The 12,571-nt window shown below is 29.2% G+C and overlaps 1 protein-coding gene across 1 annotated transcript in view; it reads right to left on the reverse strand.

Annotated features, from left to right (window-relative positions):
* Positions 1–9,041, reverse strand: part of LOC119688543 (short stature homeobox protein 2-like) — a 48,557-nt gene extending 39,516 nt beyond the window's left edge. The window contains exon 1 of the mRNA XM_038103217.1: positions 8,648–9,041. Coding sequence (XP_037959145.1) covers positions 8,648–9,041 — 394 coding nt within the window. The remainder of the gene's footprint in view (positions 1–8,647) is intronic.
* Between the last annotated feature and the right edge of the window lie 3,530 nt (positions 9,042–12,571).

The following is a 12,571-nucleotide window of genomic DNA, read 5'->3' on the forward strand; positions in this document are numbered from 1 at the left end:
GATAACTGACACTATGAGCATATTAAAGGAGCGTGTGTGGTTTATTTTAAATGAACATTTATCCACGAGAAAGTGGCTTTCAGTTGAGTTCAGTTCAGCATGCTCACAGTAAATCGAAAATAAGAACCTGTTGACACTCAGAGAACTGCTTATATTGGTCCACCAATGTGACCAATAGCAAAGGAATCAGGGTGTGACATTCACATGTTTTGATATCAGCCTAAAATATTTTGTTATACGATCAATAATGGAATGGAACAGAATTCTTTTAGAAGTGAATGAAAAAAGCTTTCATTTCAAGATCTGAAAAATCTGCATTCGGATATAAGGTCTCTAAAAAACGAGTTACTTATCTTCATGGTACAAATGGTGCTGAAGAACTTAAGTTAAAATCATTGTAAGAAAAGCTAATGCATTTTAAAGGGCTGAACAAGAAATATAATAAGAATGACTAATATAGTAGAGATGAACTTAAGGAACAAAGCATTGCTTATTTTGGATAATATTTCAGGGCACCCAAAAATAATTAACAAATAAATAATAAATTATAAATAAATTAAATAATTTACCCGAGTTATTAGCAGATATGAAATTAAGTACTTACTTAAATATATAACAGCTCTGACCCAACAAATTGGTGCGATTGCAATAAGCTGCCTAAGGTAAGGTAATAAGGTAAGACAATAAGCAGAAGTTTTCCTAAGCTCATTTAGCAAAGCAATATTCAGTCTCCGATAAATCAATATTAGAGAAACTACCACATTGGAGATGCAGTTGACAATAATCATATCAATAAATTATAATTAACCAAAATGAATGAATGAATCCTCTTTGAAAACGAATATAGATAGAATGCATCAAACTATTGAGTCCAAAACTAATAAAATTTATAGATTTCAGCAAACGATTTGGTTTTTGCAGTTTTGAAAGATGATAATGGTTAAGAAAACAGATGACCTCTTCAAAACGAGGTGCTAATCCAGTTAAAAACCAAGCAAACACTTGATGAGGAGTCAGTCCCTGCAATATCTAGGCAGCTAAAAGCAAACATCTTTGATGAAACTGCTCTTCTTGTTTCGAGAGGAAAGTAAACATTCTTTTTCAAAATGATCCAAAACGATTCAAAAAGAATGCAATAATAAAGTATCTCAAGCAGTATATTCAGCCAGTAGCTGTTACAAACTATAACAAAAAGAAGCGGGGAGGAAGGTGGAACAAGCAAAGTTTCTTCAGTTAAGCCAAATAACAACAATAGAATTCAAGGCGGCACTATTTCGTTAAATTAAAATAGCTCTGAAACATTTCATATTCTTCGTATGTGATTATAATCTAGGTACTTTGTTTTTCTGTTTTTTTTTTTGTGTTCGTTTTGTGTTCTTTTGTAGAAAAAAAAATTATTAAATGTCTGGTAACATTTTTCAAAAATCGGAGCCAATTTGATTAAATTTGTATGGGTTTATATGGAAAAAAATAATTTGATTACCAGCTTTACGACCAATTTTTTCGAAACGTATCTAAGCCATTAAGCGACGTATGGGTGTATTTGTTTGCACTATTTATTCTAGTTCCCATTTTATTCATAAAATTAAGAATGAAAGGCTTAGCAAACAAACTTAATTGCAGACAATACCCATTTTCTTGTATTAGCAATCAATTTGCACTGCATGGGTATTACTTCACTTTGTTGCTTTGATGACATAGTGATTTACTTCGTTATATTTTTCATTCATTTTTTTCGTTGCACATTGTTTGCATTAATTAAGCAAATTATATACTGTAAATTATATAAGAGCACTCAAACACAAATATTCATAACTCGTCAACTAGTTCAAAATTAACATACATGTAATTATAAAGGTGGAGAGAGCAAATTTAAACGTCTCCCTTAGAAGTCCATCACGATTTTCAACATTGTGTCAATGCAAAACTAAAAAATTTAAGATTGTTTGCCAGAAGTATTATATAATGACCGCACAAACAAAAAAAGCTTCATTCATTGTTATTACGTTCTTCTCTAGCTAGAAGAAATTCAAAAATCTACGGATCCCCTTTTCTTACAGATCTGACTGAGCTGTCATCCTGTAATGTTAGGGACCTAGCCGAGTTTATAGAACTGTCAGGTTGGTTTTCTTTTACCTAATGGGGAAGTCGTTACATTTTTCGGCGTTTGATGTATACTGATTTAAATACAATTCTATTCCTGTGGTACTACAATGGGGCATTATTTGAGCTGAAGTGGGCTTTTTGGAAACAAGGCCATCACTCCAACCTACCTATCTATTACGTTTAATATTTATCATAATAGGAATCAGATCAGAAATTCAAACTTCAGAATAATTTATAAACCATTCTGACCATTCTGATACACTGACAAAAAATAAAATCAAAGACTTTAAGCCCAGATTAACAACTTATGATCAAGTTATTAAACTTGATTGCAATTATTAAGATAATCCATAATCACTATAATAGTATATTGCTTAATATATCACTCAGCAATTAATAATTCTTTGAAAGCATTACTTTCTTGAAATGCGTTCGATGATTGTACGACTAAATTTAATTGATTCTTTTGTAATCTAGCTAAATATTATGTAGACAATTATAATCTAAATGCTCTTCAAACATCGGCCCCAAATTCAAAAGTATTTTGCTACCAGCAGTTAAAGCAATTGACTTAAGATCAAGGATGTTTCTTTTGGGTCTTTTCACATATTGTATTCCGCTACAGTTGCGTTGTCAATAATCAACTCTGATTCAAAAGGTCACTTTCATAACAAATTTCAAATGCTTCATATTTTTTTTATAAAAATGACAGTCGATTTTTTTATAGTGAATAAATACTATGAACAAATTATATACATATAATCCATTTTGGTTCAATATCTTTGGTTATCTTTTTGATAGTAGCATAATTTCAAGCTTATAAAATTTTTGTTCTTTTCCCGGCAAAATCAACAAAATGTATATACATCTATATATACCTAAACAACCAGTAACGATCAAGAAATTGTCCATTTTTTGATCCTTTTTAAGTAGGCTGAACGTGAGACAAGATAGGTTACATTCATCAGAATGCTGGAAATAATACTTTGGTACTTTTTTAGGTTTCAAATTATTTTTAAACTACAAAACAGAGCAAAAGCACACAAAAAACAGTTTAGCTATATATTGGCACATGTAATCGTCAAAATAGATACTTATATGTCTTTTTGTCTATAAACATCTTTTTACCTTCATGTTACAACATCATGGTTCTATAACAGAGTCAAATACCTGGGTTTTATCCTGGATAAAAGGTTCCAAATGTTTTAACTGGAGATTTAACTGGAACTTACATCTCTAACATTCTAACAACAACCCAACGAAGGCATTTTATGTTTGCCAAAGATCGCTTGATTAAATACGATGTGTATTCCCACAAATGATTTACTGCTCTTTTATTACAATAATTAGATCAATTATAATATATGCAGCATTTAACAAAAAAGCGGAAATTACCTTAAGTAAGCTCCATAAACTAATATATACAAACATCGAAGCGTGTTATGCACTTGTTGTCGTCAGAAGTATACCGTCACTTAGTATTTGAATACACAATAAAAATATGCCTGTCTTTCTTCACCCCGCCTTCAAAAAATTGACAAAATGATCAGAGGAGATTTACATCGTTACTTAAGTATACTAGACAGTATTTGATAGATTAGTTTTTTTTTGTGTAAAAAGCCAAAATCAAATAGATAAGAGTTTGCAAAACCGATAAACATATGGATCTAGGGTTAATGAATAGACTTTAGTTATTCTATAATCTGGTGAAAGCAAAAATAGTGGGTCTTAGATACTAAAAAGACTCCCGATTCAAAAACTACTGGATTAAGTGCAAAAGCCAAAGGTAGGCTAAGAGATATACGACAGTCTCTAATAGACTCCGTACTCTGAGAAGAGAGGATAATAAAGTTCTCACCAAATTTCTGACAGGGGTATAAATGCTGAGGTACTATCTCAACCAATTGGGGATCTTAAACTTGAGTTAGCACAATAAATTATCTGAGTCATAAAGTACCCTCTACTGAGTCAATAATAATAGTCATTGTAAAGAGAAGGATATAGTAGGGCACTTTTTGTAACCCTAGTTTTCAATTTAAAATTAACTTTAGTACTCTTTTTAAAAAAGTCACTTAATAAATTGGTACATAAAGAAAAAGTAAGTAATAAGGTAATTGTAACATAATTACTTTGTGAGAAATTAAAGTTTCTAGAATAGTCAAAAACATGCTTAACATAAAATATCTGACATACCTAAAACTATTCTGACTTCTACTAACAATAAAACTGAAACAGAATTTTAATATTTATTAGCAAAAGATCTAATATAAAAGGACCCAAAGTGGGAAACTCAATGGCACAGTAGACACTGTCAATTTTAGTAGGCATTGATTTTACGCCTAATTTTGTAGATAAGTTAGACGCGATAGCAAATACGATAACCATAACACTTAACAAAATATTACTTTGTGACTAAATAAGTTATCCTGATAACAATGTATGTAACAGATAAAACTATTGTATTAGAATAGATTTTATTTTAGTTTTTCAGATGACAATTGTGGGTTATCGCGCCATTCTTCGAAATTAATTCAGTTCTTTATGCGATTATTTCACAAAACGAAATCATTTTCGTTTCCATTCGAATCCTTTTAATTTTTAAATAGTGTACTTTCTTTTCGACATAAGATGCGTCACTTTCGGCAAGAAAAAATTAGCATTAAAATATTAGAATTATAGGATATATGAGCAATTCTATTGTCCTAAACGCGATTATCGAAATTGTAGAGTAACATTTACATAGCTTCTTTGTAAAATTGCACCCGAAAAAAGGCGCTTTACATGAAGTAAGTAAAAATATGCATAACAGATGTCTCTGCGAAAAGAATAGCTTTGAAATAAAAATAGACTACCTCTAAAATTAACTTTTAATATGATAAACTTAAAGCTGTAGTTTATAAGTTCATTCTAATTTTAATCATATTAAGTGCTTTGATTAGTGTCACTTGAAAAAAATAATAATAAGTGACAGAAAATTTGGAACTTAAGTATTGAAAGTTTGTGTAGCCTTGGCTATTAGTGGAAGAACCGATTAGTTATCGCTTCTAATTTGACAGGCACGAGTTCTAAGCCTGGCACTTGTAGTCTATAAACTAATTAAAAATCGATTATTTCCTAAGACCACTGATGATGAGTACTTGGCAATATTCGAAACAGCGTTGTATGGTCAGCCAAATTTCAATCAATTAACTAAAATTGTTGTTGTTGTTTTTTCATTTTTATTCAAACCCTTCTAACTTTTAAATAGTTTCTTTTCGTCATAAGACTCGTCAATTTCAATGTGAAAAAATTAACATTAGCAAAATCAATTTAGTTTTGAGTTTTGTTGTAAATACTCATTTAGATCATCAATGGTCAATGGATCAGGTCAATGGATCGGCAAATGGCACTGATTCCGTTGACGCTGCATTTCTCTTGGAGTTGATGACATGGATATGTCAAAGAAACTATCTGTTAAAGTGAAAGTTTATTCTAAACCTCAGTGACGAAATTCGTTGCAAATGGAATGCAATGTCTAAAAATTGTACTGCTTTATATGACAGAATACTTAGTTAAAACAACAAAATTAATTGTTTGACAAACAATTTAAAAAAAATATTTTCTATAAGAAGATTGACAAGTGCGAATCTCCATTAAAATGATCATGATGATCATGATGAATTGCAGTTCTTTGTTTCGAAAGGATAGAAAACTGTTTACAAGTTGGTAGTACAGTAGATTCAGGTAATCTAATGTGAAACCTTTTCGATTTCGTTAGGTACACAAATCTGTATTCCTTAACGCTTTGGAATGCATGAATTAAGTTTATTTGAAGTTTAAATGTTTCTATAAGTATAGAATTAAATGTGAATCACTCAAACAGATATAATATAAAAAAATTTTTAGACGTATTATTATTTAGTACTCTTTTTTGCCAGTTATAGCCAACAACAAATCTAACTAGTTTGATATGGTTTAGATTACATGATATCACTCAATTCTTAGCGCAGATCTGAGTACTAGAAGTTAGTATTTTTTTACTATGAGTTCTTGTACTTAAACGTAATTAAATTAAACTTCACACGCAATTAAGTTAAAGCAACACGTCTTGTAGGGCTTGTGGCACCACCAGATAACACGCCCTGATATCACATATCTTCAATTTTATGTCAAAAAAAATGATAGTCATGTGATTGTTACAATCAGAATTGACATACCTTACAGTGATTTGAAAATTCAGTGAAAAACTGGCGAAAACAGAAATCTTGTGATAACATTGATAAAGTAATACTGCAATATCATATATCTATCCAAAATCTTCCAACTTTCATGAATTAAAAGAAATCCAGATGCATTTTCTTTAAAAAACTATTATAATTGATGCCAGTGTGATACTTCAGGAGAAAATAAACTTTTACAAAAGAAAAATGAACCGAAAAGTATCTGCCTAAAATTGGACTAGTTCGATTCAGGGGTCTACACTCTACACTTTCAAAGTGAGAATCATACTAGAACTTTAAGTTTTAACCTGAGTATGAATTTAAATTGGTTATATCCCTACTGCTAGTAAATCTCAAATGAAATTATGAATAGCGGCGGCAATCGAAGTATTTAACTGATAAGTAAAGGTTTGCTTAAAGTAATTTTATGAGAAGTGATTACTGTGCTCCACGATCTCTCATGTTATGACTTATCATAAAAATAATCACCTATGCTAAACAGTATTCGGTATATTTCTGTGAAATTCCAATACACAAAATCGGTAAGATACAGACCAATAAAAACTTAGAGTTGCTAAAGTTACAGTCTGTAACCGATCAAATATACCATATGTACATGAATCCCAGATAAACTTTCTAAACTTGGATAATTCTATAAAAATAGAAATGCAATACTCTACTGTTGATGGAAAAACTGCAGATAAAACAATTATATCTCCAAGACTCCAAAGAGTCAATCTTTTGCAACAAGCATTTGGGTTAAAAGTTTATTATTACAATATCTATAGAATTTATATGGTGTTATTTAAAGAGTCAATAGTTGAAATTTGCAAAAATTATGTGACGATGAAAAATCATAATATAAGGAATATCCTTTTTGTCTTGCACGCATAAATATCTGCGTACTTGACTCGCATATCTAAAAAAAGGTCCTTACAAAAAGTTTGAATGTATGTTTAGAAACACTTCTGAAGATGACTCTGAGACAATAATCGGTGAATTACTTTCTAAATCGGGTGAGTTAACATTTGTAACAAAACAACAACAAGTCGAAGGTACATTCTAAACTAAACAGAACATTTTAGTAATAAAAATATTATAGATTTTTTAACAAACCCAATTTATCTTACTGAATATAGTTTTGACTCAATAGAGAGGCTTGAGCAGGCCTAAAGCGTATCTAATTAAAATTTAAGATTATGAACCGGAACGATCTGCAAAATGTTATATTGGTACGTTCACAAAACGCTTTTTTTATCGAATGCAAATTGATTTTTCTGAAAAGATGAAAGTCATATGGTTTCGAATTAGTTGAGAACTGTTAATAGTTGACTTTACCGATGTCAATAGTTGACTTTTAAATAACAATATTTAGAAAGTTCTGTTCACTTGGGAATACGTTTTGTATATTGGCAGTCATTAATCTGCAAAATGTTGGTTCAAATACATGATGTGACGTTTTTAAAACACTTAAATGCAATTCCAGCGAAGGTTTTAAATACTTTTTACAAATCTAAATTTTTTAACATGTTGCTCATCATTATTGTACACAGGATTCTTTCTAAATGACATATATCACTCATAAGGTCTGCTATGTGATAAACAAACATCACCCTAGGTTTAGTTGGGGAGTGCCCGGCACTGATGCACAAGCGGAAGAAACATCTAGGAGGGTATATCATGGATCATAAAGATTCAAGACTAAGAATGGTAGGCTCTATACTGTTTTTTATTAAAGAAATAATTTATTGATAGAAGCACAAGTTTTACAATTTTTAAAACAAACCTAAGTATTACCTCTTCTTCAAAGTCTATTTTTTCACTGATATCATGAATAAATATGTCATTACTTCCGATACAATAACCCTATTAAATACTTTTGGCAGTATTTGAGTGTAATAAAATTTTAAGTTATTGATTCAATAAAAACATCTGTTTTTATAAAGTGGTTCTTACTTTGGATCAATTTTATAGTTTAATGAAAGCCGTTAGACAACCGGTTAATTTTTATAACTAGAAAGTAAAGCGTAAGGTAATACCACTTGATTCTTCACACATTGATAATTTAATTACTGGTGTCATCGTGTATTTAATGACTAATTTAGTGATAACACTATTTTTGGGATATATTTTAGTGATATAGTGATATTTTAGCGGAACGTTTTTGCTTGGTGGTTTTAACTATTTGTTTTAAAAATTAATTTGATAAACTGTAGAAGGTCTAAATTTTCTAAACGTCCAAATGCTTAGGTCTGAGATATAAAAGCAACAACATTGACTTAAATCAACAATCACTTTGAAATCCACAACATTAAATAAAAACAAAACCCTTAGTTATTTACCTTCATCCATCGTTGTTAAAGAGTCCAAATGGATATTACCGTTTCCAAAAATATTGCCTTCGGATAAAATCCATTCTTTTGATTTCAGTGATTTTAAATTTAAACGCTTGTGGATTGATGAATCTGTAGTTGACAAAGGTTTGTTATCTATTTTTGGAGAATTGCTATTATTTGAAACCCTACAAGCTTTGACGTTGTCTAATTTGTTTGCATTAGAGAGGTCTTTATTATCGCCACAATTTTTTTTGAGGCGCTTCTTTGAAAGCAAATAGGAATTATTTTGTGGTTTCCACTTTTCGGTCACTACTTTCAATTTTGAAAGCCTTTCATTACTCTCACTGTTAACAAATTGATTCTTAAACGATCTTGAAACAAATGTATTTAAGTTATCCATTTTTTGTATATTTCTCTTTTTATATTAACAAAATAAATGTGTTGTGTGTACGCACTCTATTTATTTATCACGTTATATTCACATAGTCGTATTTTAACACTTGAATTGTTAACTTAAACTTAAAAAACACGCGCTAAAACGGTTTTATGGGAGATCAAGGCCTATTTCGAACGAACAATGGGCAACAAAGATTTCGCTGATATGCTTGTTTTTATTTAGTTCTTCGCTGTGCGAACGAAGTGATTTAAGGATAATAAAGCATGATTGCAGTCACCCCCAAACAAAGTAAACCTATTTGCTGTAAGTTCGCGCATGCTGATAAAAATTTACGACGTTTTATTAAAAGGGGAAACAAAAACAATTTTATGCAAACATCAAATTAAATTCCTTAACATTATTAGTCGTAGTTAACACCTCTTAATATTTGCATAAAACCACAACCAAGTTATACGTATATTAATTGAATAAAATGTGAGGGCAGAAATAATTAGAGGAGTGATTTCATTTCAATTTATCATGATGTACTTTGGAAGGTTTTCCGGTTTGCGTCAATTATCTAATTTGGTACTTATAGAGTGTAGAGTAGATGGGAAATCTTCATCAGAATCAACTTAATTGCGTGAAAAATGGTTGTTATGGATTACAAGGCCTTTGCTTAAGAGAGTTAAGCTTGATTAATTGCATCCAGTTCGACTTCCAGGCTTTTAAAATTGTTCTGTCAACGCAAGGGAAAATTTTTGTTAATGCTTTAGTAAAACCTTGGTAATTGCTTTCTTAAAAAACCTTTTCGCATCTGTTATAATTAATATCAAAACTAAGATCTATTTATATGTAACAATTCAACAATTTAAATAAGATATGAGCACGGTATTAATACGTACTGGAAATGTCAAAAGAAAGAGCAACCCTAGAAAATCTTTGAAAAAGGGTACTAATATTTTTAATTTCAGTAAGAGTTCTTGTATAATTGATAATAGTACAAATTAATAAGTAATACGTAATGTTTATAAAATTTAATAAAGCAAAGCATTTTATAAAAAATCAAAATTCAAGAGAGGTTAATGAATTAAACATTTTCTTTTATTTTTTTATTATTTTATTTAAACTTCTTAAAATTCATTAAAAATCATACTTGTAGTACACATTTAGTGTACAAAGTACTCGGAATTATTAATTAAAATAAAAAAACATTATCAATCAAAAAGTAGTTTGCCACCTCCAAAGTACGTCCCATTAAATGCAATATAACAAGCTCTAGAGCTTGACTCAACACTCCCTATAATTCTCATAGGCTCATAGATTCTCATGACGTAAATCTCAATTTCTTTAGGGAATTCATTTTTGAAATGCTTTTCTTGAAGTTTTATTTTAAGGTTCGAAAAACCAAGGATATGATAAAAAGCGATATATGAATATGTGTGTGACATTTTTATACAGAAAATATATGAAATTTTCAAAAAAATCTCATCTTAATATTAATCTTAGCTTGTCTTATGGATGTTCTCATAACTTTTACTCTGAATATATGACAAAAATAGCTGACAAAACTGAACTGACAGAAAAAAAAAACATAAATATGTATGTGATATTTTCATATATGTAGGTGATACGTGAAATTTTCAGGAAAATCTTATCCTAATCTCAATCTTATTTTATCTAATCTTGTGTATGCTCCGATACCTTTTACTCTGAATATATATGACAAAAACAGCTCACAGAATTAAACTGATAGAAAAATATTTTATTTGCAATTAATTAATACCTTAGCGAACGTCTAAAACAAAATAAAGATTCTTAACTTTTGAGAATCACACTATATTATTTATTATTAGTTTTGGTTATGCTTTACTGCTGTAATATTATTTGCAACATTTAAAGTCCCTGATAATTAAATTATAAAGTTTTACCAAATCTTTATAATATATTTTTATAATCTGGAAATATTTAAAACTATAAGTTTATATATATGATATATATATATATATATATAATATATATATATATATATATATATATATATATATATATATATATATACAGTAATCTTATGATGAATATGTTTTAAAGAAACAAAAATTGTTCCAACTAAGGGGAAGGTTATAGCTTGTATTATAGGTAAGTAACTCTTTCAAGAAATAAAATAAAAGCAGAATTTGATTAGAATTTGAATATATAATATTGCAAATAAATTGCTGTACTTAATTGTAATTACGAACTAAACCTCTTTACTCTACCCATGCAAGCTCCCAATACTCTGTGTAATAAGCAAAAATCAAAGTTCAGAAAATGGATCAAACCGATAACCAGCAAAATTGTTAGCTTATAGCATCTAGCAATAAAAACAAAAAAATACACAAAAGAACAATTTTACACAATCAAAATCAAAAACGAGCTATCTATTTCAGGGCATGAAAAATTGACTAAGTTCCATTAAGCTTAAAAATTTCTAATAAAAACGTCTGTATAAACATTTAAAATATCAAAAAGATCGCATTTGTTTTATTATCATAGCTGTTATCTAATTCATAGTATTTACTATTTTGGTTTCATTTGAATTTTATTTATTGAAAGAAAAGGCTTGCCAGGGACTTGAACGTGATTTCTCCATCAAACGAATATTTGAAGAACCCTCCAGAATGCTAGTATTATTTTTCAAAAAGTATAAATAATTGGAATGTCGTTTATGATAAAGATATAAAGTTAAAAAAAAACATTATACTTTTTATGAGTAGGCTAAGATTTAACTCCTTTCATTATATCAGTGAACTATCAAACAAAGTTAGTAAAAAAAATTTTTTTTTAGATTTACTGTAGTCTCGAATTACTCATTTGATTTGATTGCTCATTTGAATCATTTGATTCATTAAATTACTTAAATAACACATTAAGACCATATGCCATACCATATCGTAACTTTTGGTTCCTGTAATAGTTTTTTCTGCAAAAATGTGAGTTTTCACTGCCCCAGACACGAAATTTTATTTATTGGGATATATACTGAATAAAACATATACCTCATTACTGCAGAAAATTTGATGCGAAAAATATTCTATGCATCGCATGGCTGTTAAACGATCGATATCGGTAACTACTTTTAAATGGATCTAAAGTAAATATATGATATTTTGGACGAAAATTCTGTTTGACATATATCATTGATAAAAAGCTGTCAAATCAGAGCCGAAAAATGGATAACTCTAAATGTAGGTATACCAAAAAGTCCGCATTCGCAAATTATAGACTTCAATTCTATAACAGTTATGGTGACTTATACCTTATAGGTTATAAGTAAGAAAGTCCATTTTTTTATTTAATGATATCGATATGTTTTATTCATGCTTTTTGTAGGTTCGTTTAAGGATCATTAAAAAAATCAAGAAAGCTATGCTTAAATTTAGTTTTTAAAATTAATTTTTTTTTCAGTAGTCAAATAATGTAAAAAAAGTACTGTGATAAAACAGTTACAATTTAACATTCTTATATTTTATAGAAAATTTAATTTTATTTTTTAAAAATTGTTTTGTATTCCT

This window comes from Teleopsis dalmanni, chromosome X (genome assembly GCF_002237135.1).
Source record: "Teleopsis dalmanni isolate 2A chromosome X, ASM223713v2, whole genome shotgun sequence".
NCBI lineage: Eukaryota > Metazoa > Arthropoda > Insecta > Diptera > Diopsidae > Teleopsis > Teleopsis dalmanni.